At 38.6% G+C, this 23,934-nt stretch overlaps 1 protein-coding gene across 3 annotated transcripts in view; it reads left to right on the forward strand.

Moving 5' to 3' along the window:
* Positions 1–21,828, forward strand: part of TRIQK (triple QxxK/R motif containing) — a 64,523-nt gene extending 42,695 nt beyond the window's left edge. For all 3 annotated transcript variants that reach the window (XM_055705485.1, XM_055705486.1, XM_055705487.1), the window contains 2 exons: positions 6,831–6,916; positions 16,580–21,828. In XM_055705485.1, the coding sequence (XP_055561460.1) occupies positions 6,831–6,916; positions 16,580–16,693 (200 nt within the window). In that variant the 3' untranslated portion in view covers positions 16,694–21,828. The remainder of the gene's footprint in view (positions 1–6,830; positions 6,917–16,579) is intronic.
* Positions 21,829–23,934: the final 2,106 nt, after the last annotated feature.

Here is a 23,934-nt window from a genome sequence, read left to right on the forward strand (position 1 = left end):
AAGATCTAACTTTTCCCGTTCCCCTGTTACAGTGGGGAAAAGGAGGGGATGCTCAAAATCAAGACTTTGGAAACCCTAGAAAGACAGTAGAGCTTGCCACAGTCTCTGTAGTTTCTAATTAGCTATGTATACATTTTAGCATGGGTTTCAGCATCACTTACATTAGTGTACTTTGTTTATACGACTGGTAACTAAAATTTACCCAGTAGCTGTAGTTTTATTACACCTTAAACAATACTTTAACATATGAAACGGATTGCTACTGTATGGAAAATGTCTTACTAATGTTTTTATTATGACTATAATACCAGCACAGAAAGATTCAGGACAGCAGTTTGTTGGTTGTTATGAATTATAGTGAAAGTGTTGAAAGGAATTTTAAATCTGTAATGTTGATTAGCGAATTTTACTATCTGTCAGTTTTTTTGGCATGCTGTAAATAACTCATCTTCAAATAATTTGTCTGAGTAATTAAATTTAGATTGCATATTTCTCATTTCAAATATTTTGACTCTTATCTATTTGCTTTTCCATTGTGGCTTAATTGGTGTGGTCTATATAAACGGACAATAAATTTATATACCTTTGTTATAAAGATCAGTCAGTGAATAGAACTTGGTATTCATCCCAGGCAGAATTATGATTGAATGTATTTGCAAGATTAAAGCACTGAATTTACTTTTTTCTAATTAAAGGCAATTAAAGATTTGCAGACACAAATAAAAGACAATGAATTGAGGAATAAGTGTAGGAGCAAGTCCATTTGCAGGTGAAAAGAAGTGCCTTTGAAGCAGAACCAGCTGTATTTTCATTGAAAGAATAACAGTTTAGGAAGCTTTTCTGCATGTGCTTGCTTGATAGCATAATGTACTCATAAGCAGCTTACGCAGTACAGTATTCAGAAAATAGCAGTGCATTAATTTTTAAAGTAGCAAATGCAGGCAAAGAGCAATGCTGCCACATGATGATAATGAAGGTGGATATTGTAAAGTCTGCTGAGAGAAAAGAAAGCGGGGAGCTCCTGAAATGTGAACATTTATAAAACAATAACTAGATATTCATATGATAATAAGCTTGGACAGGAGCATCAACAAAGGCCAAAGATGCAGTCCTGTTTCTGCTTAAGCCTGATGAATTGAAAAGCAGAGAGGTAGCCTAGGCTTTAGTCTCTTATTCAATTCCAGTAATGAGCTACTGTTAGAATGAGAGAGTAAATATCTAGAAGGGATTGGATGGGAATCAATTTTTTTTTTCTCATGAAGTTATTCTATAGATTTGTTTAGGTTGTATCTTAAATGGCAGCATCTTTAAACACAATCTTAAATGTAGTCAGTGTTCTTAAATACAGTTCTCAGTGTGTTGTATTCACATTTAATTGTACAACAGGGCTTGGTATGTATGTGAAGGTACAGTGTTATACATATTGCTTGGTAATGTCACAACATTTCTGTAGGCTAAAAAAAAATGGTCACCCAGAACTAATGAACTTGTCTAGCTCATATGTATTTAGTTTAAGTTTTGCATTAATCATGCTGTCACTGGAGGTTTAGTTAAAAAGAAAACTGAATATACAAGATCAGGTAATCTCTAATCTGTTATTAAGATTATTGAATAGAAGATATATGGGATCTCGTTTCCCTTGTGACTAGAGATAAATCACAAAAATTCTTGTGTAACCCATAGATTTTTAATCCTAGTTACATGAGGAGAAACCAACTTGTTTTGCATATAGTATGAATCCTTAATATTCACTCTGAGAGAGACACTGGCATTTCTTACAATACAGCTGTCTTTAGTAGCTCAAGAAGTCCCTGTATTTCACCCTTATCTTCACCCCTTCCTAATCCTGGAAGCTATTAGAATAGTCTTGATTTCTACCTGTGAAAAGTTTTCTAAGCAGATTTGTAAATAGGGCACAACTCAGTTCAGCTGCTACTGAGGTCACTTTTCCACTCCTTTGGAAAAAAATGTGCAAGAAAGTGAAAGGAAGGGGTGAGGTGAATGGTGACCTCTGGAGAGCTTCCAAAGGGCAAAGCAACTTCAAGCACTGAAATGGAAAGGTGGATGATCTTGGCACCTGGTCTTGGGAGGGACTGGCAGGAGGCAGGGCAAGCAGAGAGGTGATGGCTGTAGTCATTACGCAAAGTTGCCTTATCATGGACTAGTTCTTTGGCCTTAAAAAAGGAAAGTGATGGACTTGGAACAAGTTATAAAGAAAGAAGTGGCAAATTTGTTTAAAAAAAAAGTGGAAATTGGGGTAATTGTAAGGAAAAATTAAGGAAGCCTGACATGGGAGTTAGAGAGATGAGGTGACGAATTCATAAGAATAATGAGAAGTAGAAGAGGAAAAGATTTTGCTTAAGTAATATAAAAAGTAAGATTTGGTGTGGAAATTTTCCAATTCTGTCTTTTTGTCTTCATCTTCTTGCCTTTGTATATTCCCTCAGGAAAACTCAGTGCCTTGAATAGCCATTGGGTAAAGCAGACAAACGGGGCTTTGTCTGATGAATCTGTCTTGGCGGGCTTTGACGGTCACTTCCTGGGCAGAAGGAACAGCTTACGCTGATGACTCTGACAGATAAATGTACAAGAAATATTGCAGTATAGGTGAGATAAAACTAGAAGACATTGGGAGTGTGAATATACATATTCCAACTGGTTGAGTTTGCAGGTCCAAAAGAACGTAGGGAGCCTGTATTACTTATCTCTGCTTCTTTTCCAGGTGGTAATGATCAGTATTCACATGGTAGGGCCTTTGCATTTCATAGTTCTTTATAGTCCTGTAGTGCAGATGTCTTTCCCAAGGCCTCAGAAAGTTCAGATGTTTTCAGAGTCTGTCAGTACAATTGCTGAATCTGGTTTTCATTACAAACTGCTCCACAGATGCCCTTTTTAAACTTTTGCACTTGGTGGACTCAGACTGTTTCCCCACCATATTTTTTTTTTCCTTTTGGCTATCACATTTAGCAAAGAGAATGGTAAATTAATTGCAGGTGCATAGATTCAGAGAACTACCAGCTCTAGAGCCATTACTGAAATAGCCTATTTGTTATATACATGGGGTGGGGAGGGTGGGAGTGTTAGTCGTTCGTAACAGATTTGGTATAAATCTGGAAGTATTCTCTAGATAAGTAGAATCCGGTCTTAGCCATAGCCATGACACTGGAATAAACAGTAGCAGAGTTCCTGAAACGAAGGGAAAGAACACCGGTAAGTTTTTTTCTGGGAGTAGCCTTGGTCCTGCTGATAAATGGAGTTCACAGACTGGGTCTCCTGTGCAGTATCTACCCCTGCTCATGTCACCTTCGCAGCTGAGCCTTGGAGAGGAGGAGGGAAAATGGGCAGTGGAAGGAAGGGGAGGTGGGTTTCAGTAGCTGACTTGTTTCCCATTCCTAATGGGCCTTACAGAGCTTTCCAGTTTTCATTATCTACTGTTGTTGCATCACTGGAAGGGAAAGCTCTGGCTGTCCTGCTTTATTTACCCCAGATGAGAGAGCAGCAAACCTGAATTATGAGAACTGAAATTGAACTTAGTCCTTGTCAGTTATGTACTTTTAAACAAAGGTATTTTTAATGCTTAAAACATCTTGGATAAATTTCTGTAGTTTGTTCACAAGTAAGTAAGAACAGCTGCATCACTTTATTGAGAGTTGGCTCCCAACAAACAAACAAAAAAAATCAAGGCTGGGGTATATCTGTGCCAAATTTCAGCCTGGAGTGAATTTTTATAAGTTATAAACTCCTGTCATTAATAATGGAAATTCTGACAGCTCTTTAACTATTTCATAGCAAAAGTATGACTGCAGTACTTTAGGGAGAAGAAACACGTTCTCTTTCTGGCTGGCTTCATCTCATGACAGCCATTTTGGTGGTTCCTGCCATTCTTTCCCTAAGTATTCAAAAAAATCACTGTACTCAAGATGCATCCTATTATCAGATATCATTGACTTCTGAAGAATAACACTGCAGTGGTCCTGTCCTGCAAAGAAGATATATTGGACTGGCTGAATATGTTGGAGCATCTGACATAAATTGTCATTCTGTCATCTTTTCTTCTCTCCACCCTTTAAGAAGGTTCCTTAGATATTATTTTTTTTTCCCCAATAGACATGGTTTCAGTTATTTTTCCTTTTATCATTGAGTATTTTCTAAGTTATTTCAAGTCTTTTATGAATAATATCTGACCAGAGGATAATATGGGGACCTTCACAATATATAATCTCTAGGATTGAGGAGAGATTATACAATAAAAGTAAATTGGTAATGTGAGTTCAGCATCCACAATATGCTACAGAGAAGAGCTCTGCATTGAATATGAGCAGAGTGATAGAGTAGACAAAGGTAGAGGCATGTTTCCATTAATCCAATATATCAGTGGAGAAGATCTTTCTTTCCCAGTTCATGTTGCAGAATTTCACCACTGCACTATAATATCCCAGTTTTGAAGGTGACCATAAAATGAGAAGATTGCATTTTTTATTATGAATGTAAGATCCCATCCAGTTGAGCATATGGGAGTGTTGCATACACAAAACTACTGGGCACAGGTTTATAGGAAAGGTTAAATTATTTGAATGTAACAATAATGAAAACTAATGTACAACTAGATAAAAATAGTTGTTTAAAAATCATAGAATAATAGAATAATTTAGGTTGGAAAAAAACTTTAAGAATATCAAGTCCAACCATTAACCCACGACTGCCAAGTCCACCACCAATCCATGTCCCTAAGCACCACATCTGCGTGTTTTTTGCACACTTCCAGGGATGGTGATATCACCAGCTCCCTGGGCAGCCTGTTCCAGTGCTTGACCACACTTTCACTGAAGTAATTTTTCCTACTATCCGATCTAAACCTCCTCTGGTGCAACTTGAGGCCATTTCCTCCTGTCCTTTTGCTTGTTATCTAGAAGAGACCTACTTCCCCCTGCCTACAGCCTCCTCTCAGGTAGCTGTAGAGAGAGGTAAGGTCCCCACAGGTCTCCTCTTATCCAGACTAAACACCCCCAGCTCCCTCAGCCGCTCCTCACAAGACCTGTGCTCCAGACCCTTCACCAGCTCCGTTGCCCTTCTCTGGACACACTCCAGCACCTCAATGTCCCTCTTGCAGCGAGGGGCCCAAACCTGAACCCAGGATTCGAGGGGGGGCCTCACCAGTGCCGAGTGCAGGGGGACGATCACCGCCCTGGTCCTGCTGGCCGCACTGTTTCTGATACAGGCCAGGATGCTGTGGGCCCCCTTGCCCCCCCGGGCACACTGCTGGCTGATGCCCAGCCGGCCGTCAGCCAGCTCCCCCAGGCCCTTTTCCCCCAGGCAGCTTCCCAGCCGCTCTGCCCCAGCCTGCAGCGCTGCCTGGGGCTGCTGTGACCCAAGGGCAGGGCCCGGCACTGAGCCTGGTTGAACCTCCTACAACTGGGCTCGGCCCATCGGTCCAGCCTGCCCAGATCCCTCTGCAGAGCCTCCTGCCCAACAGCAGAGCAACACTCCTGGCCAGCTTGGTGTCATCTGCCAAAGATATTAAACAGGACTGCGCCCAGAACTGAGCCCTGGGGAACAGCACTTGTGACCAGCCACCGACTGGATGTAACTCCATTTACTGCCACTCATCGGGCTCGGCCATCCATCCAGCTTTAAAACCAGCATAAAGTATGCCTGTCGTGCAAGCCACGAGCAGCTGTTTTCTTCAGGAGATGCTGTGGGAGATGGTGTCAAAGGCTTGACTAAGGTCCAGGTAGGCAACATCCACAGCCTTTCCTTCATCCACTAGGCAGGTCATCTTGTCACAGACGGAGATCAGGTTAGTGGCCAAATAGCCAAACATTTCTGCTTTAAGCATCGTAGCTCAGCTTTGGAAGTGGGCAATAAGGACAAAAAGGCTGGAAAAGCCAAAGTGGTTGTACTGAGGCTCTTAGCTCTCTGAGCAGTTTCTTCACAGATTCCTCTTTTCCTTCTCCTTCTTTTGTGACTGTGTCTGTACCTTGACTTCTGTTAACTTAAAGAAGCTATGCCTAATAGTACATAGCACAGCAGTAACAGGCCCTTCAGAGAGCAAAAATATTCCTGAGAGATATCAAGTGTTTTATGCTTTATTATTATTAAGTTGAGATAAATGATTTATGCCATTTCTAAGTATGTCCTCCTCTGAACTCAGTTCTTGTGGACTCACAGTAATCCAGTACTTTTCTGTGCTCTTTATGGCTGCAAGAGCTAGTCCCTCTAACTTTTAAAAAGTCTAAGACACTTCTACAAGATTGTGTGTGACATGTTTCTACAAGCAGATGGTGTGAAGCAGTCATTTTGTTAGTGCTTACTTGGACTGACCTGCATGTCTCTGAGTTCTGATGCTTGCAAATAACGTTCCGGTTCAAAATGATGAAACACTTACACTCACCATAATGTCCCATATTACACATTCATATATGCATTAGGGATGACTAAACAACAAAAATTATAATGAAAATTTTGTTATGATTGAAATGAGAGGGAAAAACGTCATCCACTTTTAATCTACTTATTTGCTGTCTGATGCTTACTGAACTATTTAATAAACATTGTACTAGTAGGTGGTTATCCGTATGTGTGTTTTGATGGCCCTCTGGAGTAATAGGCTCTAGGCTGCTCTGTCGGCTCTTGCTTGTTGTTATCATTGTCTCTGTTAATGACTCTTGTTCCACGGATTAAGCCCCTGTCTGACAGAGTTGCTCCTGTTTCAAGTGCTGGTCTGTGGGATGTTTTCAAAATGTTCGATCTGACTTGTCAACTGAAATAATTGCTGACATTCTTTATATTCTTTTTGCATCATTTTCATTAAATGTGCTTTTCTCCTCTAGGAAAACAAGATTATAAGAAAACCAGGCCTATGTTAAGAGCTACAAGATTAAAAGCAGAGGCCAAGAAAACTGCACTAGGCGTAAAGGTAGAGATCTATTTGAAAGCTTATACCACCTTTGTGTGTACTTTTCCCCATAGATGTACTGTGTGTGAATATTGATTTCTGAGAAATATTGTTTATGACACTTCAAAATCTAAGTGCAATGCCAGAATATGAAATATTTATGATGGATTGCTTTTACTTAACCCTAAAATAACTAGAATAGTTGAAATGCTAAAAGATTTTAAGTAGTCCATGTCCTTGTTATGATGCATACTTACTTTAAGGTCAATGAAGTACTATATGCTTAGAAAACTGATCTTTTCAGGGAGCCTTTCTGCACACAGAACAAATGCTTTAACGATTTCATATAGTTATAAAAATGTCAATAAATGTCTTCCTTCTTCCTCTTCTTATCCTATACCCAGGAGTAATTTAAAGACTTAAGTTTGTTAAGTATTGTAAATTCTCAGCATTATTATCTCAGTCTACATCCTTGTGTACTACCTCTGACCAGCAAAAAGAAGGCTTAACTAAACAGCAAAACACATGGAAAGGTACTGAACTTTATTTTGGAATCGTCCATTTTTCAGGCATGTATGCATTATAATAATGACTATTTGATCATGGCTGTGCATATGAGCAAGGAGGACAATTGGGAATATTTTGTGCTATTTGCTACCCCGTGTGTCATCAAAACGGGATTTATGTGAATGCACGTTGTTTATTTAAGTTGCATCTAGTATTTTTTCCTCAAACTTATATTTGAATCAAATTGATATACAATTAGCTTAGCAGCAAGAGTAAAAACCGAGCTATAAAAAAGTGGAACAAATACCTGGGTATTGTAGTGAAAGAAACTTCATAAATGTTAAAAGGAGAACATTTTCTTGTTTCTGGCAGATGAGAAATCAATTTTTTCAAGTTACAGCTTATAGCAAATGCCAAGGTATTACTACCAAGCTGTAACAGCTGTTGAGCTGCCAGATGATGTATTTGGTTGTCTTCCAGAATTTGCTATTATAATCACGAAACAGTGCTTTCTTTTTGCTCCTGATTGCTGATCTCGATCAAGCATTACCATGCGATGCAGTATGTTTTCACAACATAATCTCCTCCGTTAGTGCTGTGTGTCAAGTTTTAATGAGAAAAAGTAGATTGCCTTTTTTGTTTAAAGGATAGATTATTAACCTTTTGAGTTCAATGTTTTTTCCTTCCTTTCCTATTAAATTTTACTTTTTCTTTTCATTTTACTTTAAATGACATGACCTTTTAAAAGTGATGTTCTACTTGGAGACTTCTACTGTACAGCCTAGTTCTTTTAAAATCTGCATGTTTATTACATGTGTTTCACAAGTGAGAAAAATAGGAACCTTGGTCCTTCAAAACCTGTTCTGTTTCCTTATTTTCCTAAGTAATTGTTAGTTAAAAATGAGGGAGAATAGGAAAGCATATGTGTAATCATACGTATAATGAAGAATCAAGTATTAGTGAGTAAAGAAATTAAAAGCAGTTTATTTTGTAGACATCTGTCCCTGCATGTTATAGCAGAACACCAGCTGACTTCTAGGTAAGAATGAGTTTTACCATCAAGGTGCACACATGCTCTGCAGGTCATGGGATGTTGTGTTTCTGGGTTCTGCCAGTTTCAGTGTCCAGTGTCTGAGGTTTGCAATTCTGCCTGTGCCTTTAGAAGAAAAGGGGGAAAAAAAAGAAATTCTTTAAAACATTGTCTCCTGGCTGTAATATTTTTTGCACACCTGGACCTTAAAATGTGACTCTGGATGATCCCCAAACAGATTACAGTCATTTGCTTTGCTTCCCAATTGCTGAGAAAAGCTGACAGAGGTGAAGAAAAGGGAAGGTAAGTTGGGCACCTTTCCCTCCAGGGGTATATGCTTGTGGGGGACGGAAAGCAGGGCCTTTGTATGCATCCTTCTCAGGGAGCCTGCTTAATGCCAACAACCTCAGGCTTACTAAATGTTACAATACTTCTACCAGAGAACAGGCAGTCCCTGTAGAATAAAACTCTGCACTTCAGCTGACAGACCCTGAAGTGCTCACTGTGGAAGCATATTTAACGTCTTGGGGTAAACTTGCACCTCCTCCTGTCTTGCAGTGGCAACTCTTCACCTGCTCCATCCCGCCAGGTCAGCAGAGCTTCACCACGGGCAGTGGATGTTCCTGGTGTGCCTGCAGGGAAGTTGCCCTGCCTGCCCCAGGGGAGGCTGCTTAGTTGTGAAGCCCTGGAACCTCTTCCTCAGGCAGGGCTTGTTTTGCTCAGTCCATTGTTAAGTTCCAAGTTCCTCCAGCTGTCCTAGAGCAATCTTCTTATGTTCATTCTCCACACCTATCCCAGATACTCCTGTTGTCTTCTGGATAAATTTCGAAATACAAATTTCCTGAAGTCTCCTGCTTAGTGTGACAGCAGGGTATTAAACCACTCCTCATGTCTGTGGCTGTCAGAAGAGTCAACAGAGTTGAGGTCCCATCAGGTTATGTATATTCGTGAAATTATTTTGAGGCTTCAATGTGCATTCCTTTGATTGTTTCCCAATATTCAGAGCTTTTGAGTGTGCCCAGGTGCTTCCTTTGGGAAGGGATCGTCACAGTTGTCGCAGAGTTTTCTGATGGTGATGAGTGACATGATTCACCTTCCAAAGACTGAGATTTTAGTCTTTTTATATGATGTAGGCCCTGATTCTGTGCTGTGACAGTTGATTAACTTTGTTGAGGGGAAAAAAAGTGGTGTAACTACAGTGCAATGAAATAAATGGTCAGCACTTTAAATAGAAATGTCCAGAGTTCTTGTAAATCTTTGAGAAAACCCACACATATGTGTATTTACTATATATATTTTATTTGTTTATCCAGGTTTCAGTACATGACGCAGCAGGCAGCATTTCAAAATATATTAACATTTTCCTATAAAAAGCTAAGTTGCAGTTAAGACAAATACTGTAGAGGAAGGATATCCTTATCATACATGTAAAATTATAAGCTCTCTGAGAAAGAGGAATATTTTTATAATTCTGTGAAACACCTAACACAGTAAGTACCATACTGCCACTTAACATGACAGGATTTTTAGTGCTTATTGATACTCCAGAGTTGTTTTGCACTAGTGTCCTAAAGGGCTTATATTCCTGGCTGTAAACTAAGACTCAGTGTAGTATTTGGGGGGGAGAACTGGAAAATAGCGAAGGGATTTTAGTCCTTAATTTCTGTGAAGATAATGAAATTCAACTGTTGTGTATTTCACCATGAGAGTTGACAACATTTACTTTAAAAAAAAAGGCCCTACAAATGACATCAAACTTTTCAGAACCAATCCCCTGGAGATCCTTCACATTTCATCGCTGGCATACTAATTAGCTTGTCTTGTCAAATTTTGATTGCCTTGTCATTTTAATGCAAGGTTTAAAGTAACAAAGTTTCTTTCAGTTGCTGGCATTTAGTACTTTTTAATTTCCCCAATGAGAGATTTTATCCATGTTGATAATGTCAGAGAAGCAGCTAAGCACTAATAACTATCAAAAGTTAGTTCAAGCAGGGTGACCATGTTAGTATTGGGTGTCTAATATTTTCTCTTTAAACATGCTTAAAAATTAAGTACTGTAGCAGAGCTATTGTGCTGGCTGTGTATATGTGACATTAATGCAGACAGTGTCAAAATAGATGGTGCCTCTTGGAAAAGCAGAACCCCTGTCTCAAGAAACAACTCAGACAGAAAGCAGTATGCCGTATGTCTCCTGGTGTTTGGATAAGCCCAAATTCTTTGTAGCTGTAGTTAAAAAAGGGAGCCACTAACCTTTGTTATCCCCCCCAGTGGGAGCTCGTGCTGGTGGAAGCCCACCAGCTCGTCCTACCAGGTGAAGCAGCGATGGGTCTGCACCTTTGGTGCTAACTCTGCTCTCAGTGGGTGAGGAAGAGGTGCCAATAGGAGGGTGACAAGCAGAAAATGGTTTGAGGAATGTGGAAGCTCAGCTCCAGATAACTGGGGTTTGATATGTGGAGGCCAAAGGTAATGGGATTTCTTGGGGAGGGATTTTTTTCAGACACTGCAAGAATGAATCAGTGGTCCATGGGATGAATCTTGGAATTTTTCTCTCTTGTTGAAAGTTAGACACAAATCTGAACAGTAGTATTTTACACTCACTTGCAAAGACATAATCAGCTGCAGAATACCACTCCATAGAGAATTATTAGCAACATAGTACATCGATTGAGCTAAGGAAAAAATGTTTCCTAAAAAAGTAGGAGCTTAATGTCTGTCATTCTTTTGCATATCTACTGAATCTAATGTGTAGCTAGCTAGCTCACTATTAAGATTTTATCTCATCTGGAACAAGTTATGTATGAATAGATAAGAAGACATTCCTAGTGTATTTTGGCAAAGGGTATTCTCTGATTTCATGCTGTTCATAATCTGCTAAATTAGTGAACCACATTTGCCAAGTTAGAAATATAGTTTCATAGCTTTGCAGAAATTAAGGCCACAAGGGACTATTAGATCATTTGATCTGGCCTTCTATATGTTACAGATCATGAAATTTCATCCAAATACTTTCTAGGAAGTCCAAGCACTTTCTAATGACCAAAATACTGGGTCTTCAAACCAGCTTATGTGCCTCACATAAAGAGCAGGGCAGCTTAATGTGCCATCGGGGAACAAAGTGTGATATTCCCAGTGATCCCGGTAGTCAGGCTTTGATCCCTGACCTTGAAATGAAGGGAGGGGGGAAGAAAACATACAAAGAGAAAAACAAAATCAGATTGCTCCCATCTGACCCTGGCCTGACCTGTACACATAAGTACAGTAATCATGGTGGTTTGCGCATGTGAACAAGATGCACCAAGAAGGAGCTTAGGAGGATTTTCTGTACAATCTTGGAGCAGTAGTCTGTATTTCTCAGGCTTTGGTCTCTACTGATGACCAACATAACACTTCAAAGAATAGTTGACAACAACAAAACCTCAAATCCCATAAATCAGACCAGTACAGTTGCAGAAAAATTTCCTGAAAAATAAAGAAACTTTTTTTGTTCCTATGTAGAAAAGGCTGGAGCACTGAAGTATGAGGTGCCATTACTTTTTAACACTCAGGTACTTCAGAGGCTCATAATATAGCACTGACCATGTAAGTAATCCCAGTCTTCCCAGCACCCTGGAGGAGGAGTTCATTCTGGAGGGCTGGGTTTGCCAGCTCCAAGGCTGGCAGTTAGGATCTCCTTTCCACACAAGCCCAAGCTGAAGTTTTCTTCCCAATAGCTAAATAAAAATGTACTTTTTTGACAGATCTGACCATAAAAAGCACACAGCCATGGAAGTCCATATTTTCCCCAAGAGGTAACTGGAATTGTCAATCATTCTTGCTCCTAGGAAATGGCATCTTGTTTCAAGACTGAGCTTATCTAACAGCAGCTGGACCTTGGGAGGTTCTTGTAAACAAGATAAAAGGACCCCACACTGTGAAGCGCCTTACTTAAATACAGGTGTATGGCACATATAGTTATATGTTGTAACCAAACTACATCTTATTCTTCTCTATGATAAAACAAATACCAGTCATCTCTCTGCCTTTGCACATCCAGAGATCACACTGAGGGAGTGGTTACCCCTTAAATCCAAAGATCTTTTTAGAGTCACAGTCTTTCAAGAAGAGTCCTCCACTTCCTAAGTACTATCTACATCTTTGATACCTGTATATATTATCTTGCATTTAGCTGTATTAAAATGACTCCTGTTGCTTTGTGATCATATAGCCAGGCCTCTTAGATGACTGTGTAGTAGTACCTTGTTCTCATTATTTGAGACAATAACAATCTTTCCTCCATCTGAAATTTTTACAATAAAAAATTGATAATATAAAAATTGCTGATAAAAGTTAATAAATTATTTTTGTTACCTTGTATTAAGTGTAGGTGTCCTGCAGTAAGGAAGTAAACATCCATTTTTGTATATGATTTTGTTGAAACTAGAAACATATCACAGTGAATGTCCAGATAAAGTCTTCCAGTTAGAAATTATATGGGATAAAAAGGTTGATGGCCAAGTCTACGTGTGTTTGTTTCATTTTGACAGGTATCTTTAGTCAGCGTGATTTTCTTTTCATCTCTTTTCAGAAATAGCTAGGGGTGGTTTAGCATTTCAAAGACAGCAATTGTGGTACTTTTTCACCTAGTTTTAAGCTGGTTTCATATTAAAAATGTACAGTTCTCTTTGCAGGAACATAGAAAATATGTAAAAAATCAGAAATTTCCTGAAAGTGTGATATTTCTCTGTACATGTAGGATAGGATGCTACCCTACACAGCGTCCAAATTTGTGCTATTATAGCCACCATTTTTTCCTCACCCCTATTTTTTCATGTCCTAATTAATCTTGTTTAGATCACAACTCTGCAACTTGCTCCACCAGGGTGAATCTGAGGACGTTATCCCTGTATTTTGGCATGAGACACATAAAACTGACAAAAAATAAATCGGTAGGGTTCTGCAGACATTATTCTAAATATAAGAGAATATAATAGAAAATTCTGTTCCTTTTAAAGGCTCCTTTGACTGTAATTTGGGATTTGAGAGCAGGGATGCTATTTCCTAGCATTCTGTATCATGTTATAAAAGAAAAAAAAGGAGAAAAAGCCCTGTGATCATTTTAAGTTTATTTCTATAGGACTTTTTCTATATTGGTTAATTATTCATGGTGAAATCCTCAGAGTAAATGGATTTTGCAGAGGGATGATGGGGATGAAGTGCAAGAGAAAGGGAGCTATATATGCCAAGCGAAGAGTATTTTAACATTTCATTTCTATGCATGGCTTAAAATACAAATAGCTAAGCCTGATAACTATAAAACAAATTAAAATGACAATATATACTGTTGTTACAAAGACAGTATAGTGGTGTAGCATCTCATTTGCTATTTACTTTGCAAAATTTATGTGTATAAAAGTTCATAAACTGGATGCAATTCTTAAGAGACTCTCTAGCTGAGAGCCAGGTGCCCTTTGTTAGGCCATTTATTTTAGGTTTTTGTTACTCTGCCTTCTTCAGTAACTCAGAGTTAAGGTTCTTGCATAATTTTCAAACCTGGAATTTCAATAAGTGTTTTCATTCCCAGAGTTAATAAATACTGATCCAGCCACCCGGTTCCTGATGCCTGTGTAAGGGAAGTAGCATTGTTGTATATCAGTGTTATTCACTGTAAAACTTAAGAGGAATTAAATAACTAGGCCCCTCAAAGCAGTTACTAGGCAGCCTGAGAATAAAAATCAAGATTTTCCCAGTTCTGTTTCCTGGAAAACAAATCTTTAATGCAAACATTCTTCAAACTTTCACTGCTGCTACCACAGAATTTCATAAGAGAGACTGGGCAGAAGGGGGAGGAAAGGTGAACCTTGTGTAAAGCAGAAAGTGTGGCAAGCGTGGCACCCAAACAAGGGGGAAAACTTTTTAATACTGGAATGAATTTGCTCTCTGTGTCAAGTGTGAACGGTGCCTGCATTGTACGGTTTTGTTGTCCACTCTCCTGAGCAGATGGAGCTTGCAGTTGTATGTCACTTGTTTATTACATCCTCTTAAGATTAGTAGCTGTGTGGCCAGATGGGTCTGGGAGCACAGCTGTGGATACAAGGAAATAAATGAAACCTGTCTGATGCTGCCATGCCCTTTTGTGAGATACTGACGTGTTGCAACTGCAACAAAGCGAAAATCACTTTCCTTTAATATATTAGTGAATTAGATGTACTTTCTTTTTTTTTAATCAAATCATATGAAATCAGGAGGATGAGGTTTGGAGGATAATATAATTCTAAATTTACAGCAAATTTACAGCAGTGATTTTAATATGGTAAAATAAATTTAAAGCACATCTCTATTAATCATCCATATAAAATGTAAAGCAAAGGTTTCTGTAGAACAAAGACTCCTATAGAGCATATGCCAACTCGGCAGTAGTATTTCAAAGTTTATTAGATGGCATATGTTGAATTATTGATCCAACATTCTGATAAACTATATAATGCATTCATGTAAATGCAAATGAAATGCTGTTCTATAGAAGAATGCCAGAGTATGGGCTAGACTTTAAAAAATAAAGCTAACTCAACTTTAACTCTTTCATGGCAGCAGACACACAGAGGTGGTCACAAAGCCACCACCGGTCTAGAGATACTGGATAGAATTCATCCTGCAGTGCAGGTCTCCATGCCAGAGGTATCATCTCCACTCCCCTTCTAGTCTAAGAGGACAAACAGACATTTTAGGAAGAACTCACCTGACCTACGTGACTTCTTTTAGAGGACACAATGAATCTTACACCAAAGAGGGCCAGATTCTCTCCTTGAACTGTAAAGGGGGACTGATTGTCTGGGTGTGGTGTAGGCATCTTCATTCAGTCCCACTGGCAGAGTAGGTCTTCTGTACCAGTTCAGATTAGTTACAGTGTCAGCAAACTCTTTTTCTTCTCTTCTTTTAAGTGTACAGTGGATTGTTCTGATGTAGATGGTTTGTAGGTTAATATGAAGCTGAGATTTGGAAGGGATGTTGTTGCTTCTTTTTGTAGTGGGAAGATGGTTTGGGGAGTGCTAACTAACCAGTGCCTTTTGAGCACCTCAGTGCATAATTTGAAAAATACATCATGATGATAAGGAATGAACCAGTGCATGTCGTTAGCTGTGGAAGTTGCACTTTCTGTGAGCTGAAGGAGCATAAGGATTTTTCTCAAATTTATATTTCTTCTTTCTTTGTCTACCAAAATGAGAGTCAACACTATAGGAATTTTGCTGTGCTTTTTAGGAAAATAAAAACCTAAAAATGGGAAATACTGTGACTTTGAAAGAAGTAGTGTTATAAAGTGGATGATCGTACTATGATTTATTATATCTGAGATCCAAAGTTGGAGCTTAACAGAGTCCAGCCTCAAGACAGAATATGATGATAGGCAGTCACATAATGAGTATGACGTGTAGTACAAAAACATTTTTCTGCTTCTGAAAGCTGCTATAAATCATGTATACTTTGGAAGACTCTTTTATGTTAATTAAGGAAGATGCAGCAAGTCGCAATATTTTATGGGAAGAGAGGCAAGCGCAAGTGCAAATTGTTGTGCTTTTTGCCTTATTGCAGAGGGGAAGGAAGAAAAGTTTCGTCCAATTCTGAAGGATTTTGTAGTTCCATATTGTAATGCATGCCAGGAGGTTGGGAGGTAGAGGTAGCAATTTTCATTGACTTCCACCATACTGTGTTTGCTTCATTAAAAAATTACAAATTTGTTGGCAAAAAGCAGTACCATATTGCTAGAAAACATCAAAATTCACAGTGTAAATTCATAACTGAAATTTGTGTTCAAAACTGTGGTTTGTGAATTCTGTCTTTCCTTTCCAAAAAGAAGGAATACCATAATAAAAGGATATAAAGCTCCTATTTCTAGGTCAGAACAAAGATCTTTAAGCCAAATATCCTCTTTCTGGCAAAATCTTTATTATATGAATGGATTTCGTAACATTCTGAAATGGTAATCACAAAGAAGAAAACATTAATGTGTCAATGCCTTATGCAGTTATAGATGTCTGATGTTATTTTGATGTGCATTATAGAAAGGAAATAATATTTATTCCTGATTAATCTGAAAATATGGTAATGTTTCTAACAGGTTTTGTTTCTTTTTTTTTTTTTTTTTTTTTTTTTTTCCCCTCTTACTTCTACAGGAAGTTGCCCTTGTCCTTGCAGCTATACTGGTATTTTTGTTGGCTTTCTATGCTTTCTTTTATCTTAATATTTCCGATGAAGTTGACCTTGATCTGGATCCAGATGAAAACTAGCAGATGCAATGAATCTATCATCAAGATTTCTTCAGCTTCAACAAGACTACATAGGAACACACAGTCCCTTCACTGTGAGACAGTAAATTATGCCATTTCTTGCAGTCCAAGTTCATAGGAAAGTTTTGCAATACGTCAGTCACTTTTACATTCCAGATCTCCAAAATAAGAGAAGAACACTCATGCCCGGCAAGCATATTTGGTTAACACCAAAGCCAGGAGCATCAGTATATGAAGTTTATTGTTTACACTATTTTTTTCTCAGGCAGAGAACTTTGATGTCAAAAGACAGGTGCTATTATTATCATGGGTATTGATGCTGACTTCACAGGAGGAGAGTCTGCCTTGACTAAATTTAGGAATCAAAGCTTCCTAATAGCCAAATTAGTTTCCTTTTCCTTTCTCAAAAGAAAGCAGAAATACCAGATAAAAAGTCTTTTATTAATTTGTATTTAAAATATATCAAAAAACCCTCATCCTTTCTCTCTCTTTTAATCTTTCTTGTGCATGTGTCACACGCGCATGCACTAAGATGGAAGAAATTGTAGGAAAAAAATATCTTTTTAGAAGCAGTCTGTCACCTCCTATATGGACTTAATTTTATGTCATCCCAGATTCTGTGTGCCCATATATCTGCAGTAATCTTTTTCATTCTTTGCCAACTGTTCAGCACACATGTGTTCTGTCAGAAATGGCACCTGGATGACAGAAGCTCTAACATTCGCATATGCCTCTGAAACACAGTTCTTTGCCTCCTGTGCTGTCTGAACTAGTGTAAATAGAAAGTTCAGTCGATGTTGGCTTTAATTAGTGTATTGCTCTATTATTAATATAAAGTCAAAATTGTATTTTAATTATACTCTTCCTGCTGGTTGTGGTATCAACTTGCTCTACCTATTAGGGGGATATTGTAAAAAAAAAAAAAAAAAAGAAAAAAAAAAAAAAAGAAAAAAAATGCTTTCCAGTTATACAATCATTTTAATCATCAAACTAATGTGAGAATTTTTAAGTATTACGAAACCATTTTTTTAATGTGTACTAATATTTGGGAAAATCTTGGCTCCGTGACATCCTTCAGTTCTTGCAAAGTACCTTTCAGAATAAGCACTGTAGATAACATTTCTGATCCCTTTGATAACCATAAGCCACTTGATGAAGTCGGTATGTCAAAGCAGCTGCAGGGAGCTGTAAAATTCTGGCTTTATCCTGTTCTGCTTCAAGTTTGGCATATAACTGAACTTGTGGTTGTAAAGGTTCAGTTCTGACCCTTTTAAAAATGTGGTCAATCTTTCTTTAGTTCGGATTCACTTTGATACCAAGAAAAGCATAGAGCCATTGGTGCAGAATGTGGCAAGAAGCGTAGGCAGATTGACTTCCAGAAAAGTTATCATAAAGTTGTCATTCTATTAGCAAACTAGCTTGGCTTTATCATTGATACCAGTTTCAGGGCTGAATGTTAAGTTTAGTTGCAACTGAGATCTTTACTGACTTGTTCCAGAAATGCCTGACTAAGATTTTGAAGACAAAGGGATACAAATTATAGCAAATATTATAATGGAAAATATATTTATTTTAAATTGACACAGTCCCATTATCACCACTTAAGGAACTTAGATCAATACAGTTTATTTTTAAACCGTACGGTAATTATGACCATATACATTATGAGTCTCTAAGGATCCACTTCTTATCTGTCATACTCCTCATTCACTTTATGCAATGCAAAACAACTCCTCTAGAAATTCAGAGTACAACAGTCTTCCTAGAAGAATGTGAGAGTGGCGTAAACATATATGTGCAAATATTTCTCATTTTCTAAGTATGACTGTTACAGACACAAAATCCTACCATTTATGCATTCGTATGACTTATAGTCCGCTAATACATAAATGACCAAAAGCTTAGCAACGTGTTGCATTTATGGTGAAGCATTATCTGACACATGGCCCGACTTTCAGTGGAGTCAAAAGCATATCACAAGCTGTCTCCTTGGATGTGACTTCACCAGTGCTGCACCACATGTCACAGAAGCTGCAGACCTCTTCTTTGTTACTTTGCATGAGCAATTTTCTTGTTCCATAAAATGCTGGAAGGATTGCTTTCTTAACGTCTGCACGTAGCAATCTGGGTGATGTGTAGCCTGAGAAAGATGTGTAGTTATCCCTTTCATGCAGGTTGTCTTGTAACCTGCTTTCTGAATCAGTTACATTAAAAAGAAAGCTATTCCATTGTCAAATTTATGAACATCAAGTTCCTAGAACAGGAGGATTGCATTTCCCGTAATTATGACTCACAGACAAAATCCAAAGCGTGTATGACTGAAACAGCTTCCCCTGATTTGTGGCTTATGAGTCCATATTGCCCACAAGTGCCATAGTTTGCAGTTTCTCTGTTGGGCCTTCTCATTTACATGAAAGATACTCTCATGTAACAAGAAAATTTCCTTTTGCTTAGATAAACTGGGTAGACTTCTGTTCAGTGTACATAGAAATACATGGTAGATATTGCCGCAAATAAACTTCTTCTCTTATCACTACAATAATTTCTAGGAGTCATATGTCTATATTCTTTAAAGCTAAAAGCCCCCACTTTTCATCAAATTGCTCATCCTTGGTTTTCTAAAAGGCACAAGCACAACAATATTATCAGTGAGGTCTGATTCTCATTTTACTAACTTGTGATTCCCCTCAATTCACTGAGTTTACAACAGATTTACTCCAGGGGGAAATCAGAATCTGACGTGAAGTTATTTCTTCTTTCTGGAGCACTACATTGTCCATGCCTGCTATTTTAAAGTAGAGACTAATTTTAATCTTGCAAACATGTGGCTTTTTTTGCCCTTATCATATCTGAGATTGAAATATACCTCTTGGGTTTTGGACCACCTATATTTGTATGAGTTGCTCAGTGTCTGTTTTATTAATAAATATATTTTGAGTACTTTGGTGCTTTTATTAATTTTGGACACACTGAATTATATATACATTTGAAAGGACATTAAAGCAATCTAACCTGCACAATGTTCAAATGTGAGCAGTGATACTCACCAGTTTTAGAATATCTGGATTATTCTAGGCAGTTCTAGCCCCTAAAGCCCCTAAGCTCATATTAAAACGAAGTGTAGCCTATGAATACTTAAAAGATAATAAAGAGAAGGTCCCTTGGCATCCTACCCAATACCAATAGAGCAGATCTCTTTCTGCAGACAAAGTTGTTCCATGTAGCTCCATCAACTTCAGACAGATTGACTTTGCTATAAAAGTAGTACTTTTATACACTTGTTTCAAAGAAAGATTGCTGATCAAACCATTTCCACAGCAAACCTGGCTTAATGGGGCAGGTTTTTTAAAGGATATTCACATCTGGGGAAAGGGTAGACATGGGTATTGCTGTTGCCCTGTGCTTGTGGAGTAAACAGAATTTTTTTCCAGCAGAGGTTGTGAAGGAGATACCCGTACTGGGTCCTTGTGCTGTGGGTGGGAGCAGATGTCCTGTCTGGAAGAGTCTCTGGCTAGGAAGGCCTAACAGTCTTCCAGCAGTGACTTTGGTCGGTAAATCTTTCCTCAGCAGTTTTCTTTTTCTCTTTGATCTTACAAAAGCAGAACCAGCAGGTAGACTATCTCAGGACAGAAGCCTCAGTATAGTAGTTTTACTAGTGCTGCTGCCAAGGAAAGACTTTAACTCTACTTCCTAGAGTCCATAAATATATTTTACTGGAAGCTTAGGACGCATGTTAAGCATTTCCCTAATAGACCCTAGAGATATATTTAAACTTTTCTTGAAGAACGCTTTATTTAAAGTTCACTGTTGCATATCATATAGACATCATGTGATTCAGGATCTGCCATAGCTCCTTCCATGTATCAGACCAGCTGTAGCAGAGACAACAGGTAGACTGCAAGATTATGCTGCAACATGTAACTGCAAACATCCCCAACATGAGCAAAGTAATGTTTGCTTAGGTGTCATCTAGGGCAGTTGACCTAAACGTTGTGTTTGAAAACAAACAGTTTTTAAACAACCCTACTAAATGAGGCACAGTAAAAGCCATACAAAACCACTCATCCCATTTCCATGAAAATTGCTACCATAGAAGAGGCTTATCTGCTGACTCTAGGGCCAAGTTTTGAATGCTGCTCTTTCAGGGAGGAAAATGTTATTAGCAGCTCCCAGTAGAGAGATGATTCATTTTGCTCTGATACAGGATTGTGCCTGTAAGGCACAACTGAGCCAGTTAGTGAAGGTCAGATGCATTCAGGACAATCCTCAGTAAAGGACTGTACTTGAAATGCAGACTAGGCAAGTTAGAGTGCCAACAAACAGGATACTACAGATCTTGAACGCATTTCAAGTTTTACTTACAGTAGCATAATAATTAGTGGTGCTTATGACTAAGAAAATAACAATATGGCACATCAATAAGACGGCAGAAATGTGATGTTGGAACTGCTTCTTAAAAAGACTTTGTAGTGGTTTATGCCTGCACTTTGGGAAATGAAGCCATGAGATGAATAAACCAGCAAAGATTGTCTGTGATCTTACGCTTACAATATTTTTCCCTGAAAGAGCCAACAGAGATATTTTGCAACAGTTTTCCCCATCATCCTCTTAGTTTGCTGTAATGCATTCTTTTGTAGATGTATTTCTACACTTTTCCAAGAGTAGAAAAATATTTTTTGTAGTTCATCAATGCATTTAATTGACAGAATCCTGTACTCTTCCTTTTATCCCCCCTTAATCACAACCAAGTCGGTGGGGAGACAGCCAAAATGTTAGGTACCAATGTCTCTCAAGCAGATGTCACACCAGTATTTTTTAGCTCGTTTAAATGAATAAACATGTTAAACTGTGAAGTATTACATTTTAGATTTTTTTTTTCATTAAAAAAAATGGGACAATCTGTTTACTGTCCTTAATTGAGACAACAATCCTGGTGGTTGCCAGTTTTGGCAGTTGTAATGATGAACTATAAATATTGGGACAAATCAACTAACTGGTGATTGTGGAGGATAGTTCAAGTCGAAGCCTCATTCTGCATGAATACTTTTTTCAGTGCTATATTTTTTCTAACTTCTCTAATTGTTATACTGGTTTTGCATGTTAAAACCACAAATAAATACATGACTAGTCAAATAGGCTTGATTCTGTTGTCTTATTCTGAATCACTAAAAAAGCAGATAAAAGCTGACAGCCATGCAGCACAGTTCGTGCCTTGCCCAGTTTCTTCCTAAAAGGCATCTGCTCAGGTCAGTTATAAATGTGAGCTATGAAGAGCTGCTTTTTGCTGAACTCGCAAAGAGGTTGTAGGAATTTTAAAGAGTGAAGCCACAGGAGGTGAGTATGGAGTTTGGTGACAATCTGGTGTCATTCTCCTATCACAGTTCTTCTGGAAATGAGAGTGGAAGAAAACTGAAGTAAAATGGCCCATTCTGCCAGGAGACAGCCACCTCATAGCTCACTCTGTTGCTCAAGAAGAAGAGGGTAGAAGAAAAGAAAATTCTGATACCTCAACTTGAATTTTTCATAGGGCAAAAAAAGGGCCAGGAGGAGATAAAGATGTCTGAAACAAAGCAGCTTCTCGTTGGATCAATGGTTCATTTATTTACGTAAGGAATAAACAGGGTTTGGGGGGTTTAGAGAAAGCATAAGTCAAGGCTGATTGCTGGTGCCTTCATGTATAAAACAAGTCACATTATGCCACTCTAGAGTAGCTTTGTCTGTTACTGAGTTAATTGTAAATGTACTGATACTGGCAATGTTCCTATTTCTCTGGAGACACCTTCTTCTCCTGTGATACTATCAGCAGAGAGAAGGGACGGGGAGGGAAATGGCAGGGGAGTCCTTTTGCTGACTCTGCACTCCTAAGGCATCACCCCTGCTCGGTGGGGAGCTGCTGGTGTTTAGAGTAGAGCTGCGCTCCTGGATTGCTTTGGACAGGCTACAAAAAAGAACAGAGCAGAGCTTAACCTACAGGGTGAGCCTCCTACCATCACTGGTGCCTGATTTGTTACCACAAATAAATAGAAGCTGAGATGCTCAGGCTTTTTACTTTTATTTATTAGGTTCTCAGGGAGGTGCCATCAAAATTGTGTTTTGTTGTCCTTTTGGGACTTGTTTCTGCATTGTTGTTTCCCTTAGTGTCTGTGGGACTGCTTTCCAGTCAAAGAATGTCATGCTCATGCCTACTGCCTTTGATAGGAAAGTTGTAGGCATCATTCTTTTGCAAGGAGGGGCTGGGCAGTGACCTGCCATCTCCCCTGCTCTCGCCTGGCTGAAGCTGAAGAGGCCTCAAGTAACTATTACTGTGTAATATAGCAAGACTTGCTCTGGTTTGGGAAGGACAGAAAATTACAAATTCAGGGCAACTTTAGCTCTTCCTGCTTGAGGAGCCTTCAGAGCAGCCTGCACGGTGAAAGTCAGGTTTTGCTTTCTTCCCTTTTGATGGCTTCCTTCAGCTTCTCACTTGAAAGATGAGCTGTGGTTGTCTACTTAAAGCAGGGCTGTTTTGACAAGTGTCCTGGGTTCTCACTGTCCTAATGAGCTTGTAACTGTTCCTTCTTGAAAGGCAAACAATCATATTGGTGGTATCTGTTCATTAACTGTAGCCAGTCTTGAGCTGCTCTTCTCAGGCAGAACTTTCCCTTTGTACCGCTGTGTCTCTGCTGCTCCAGTAATAACGGGATGTGCTGAGCAAAGAAGAGAGTAGAACGGCTTCTTCAGATCATTACCAAAGCCACAAATTCATTTAAAGTTAGGCAATGTATGTGGGGAAAATTTTCCCAGTACGCTATATAGATTTTTATTTTAAAGAGCAGCCTGTTAAAATCTGCTCTGTTTTTGTGAATGCCATTTGACAGTCCTTGTCCTTATACGTGAAGGCTTGTGAGTTCACATTAAAATAAGACAAGTTATAAACATGATTGTGTTATTCATGAGAATATGTCCACTTTTTTTTTTCTCATAAGCCAGTCATTAGCAGTTTTAATTAATAGGAAAGTGATTTTGTTTGTGGATGATACAGCCGGGTCAAATGTAGCTTCTCATCTGAAATGTTACAGAATGATAATTACCTCCCTTTGGTAAAGGATTGCCTCAAAATACGAATTCCTTGTAATATGTATGACTTTTTCCAAAGACTGAGAGGCTGAAATTTGGTAAATTCTCCACAGAAATATCAGATGTATGACTCTTAACAAGAGCAATGGTTTTGAATTTTTTCCTTGTCAACAAGTTTTACCTTC

Source organism: Falco cherrug, chromosome 3, assembly GCF_023634085.1.
Source record: "Falco cherrug isolate bFalChe1 chromosome 3, bFalChe1.pri, whole genome shotgun sequence".
Lineage (NCBI taxonomy): Eukaryota > Metazoa > Chordata > Aves > Falconiformes > Falconidae > Falco > Falco cherrug.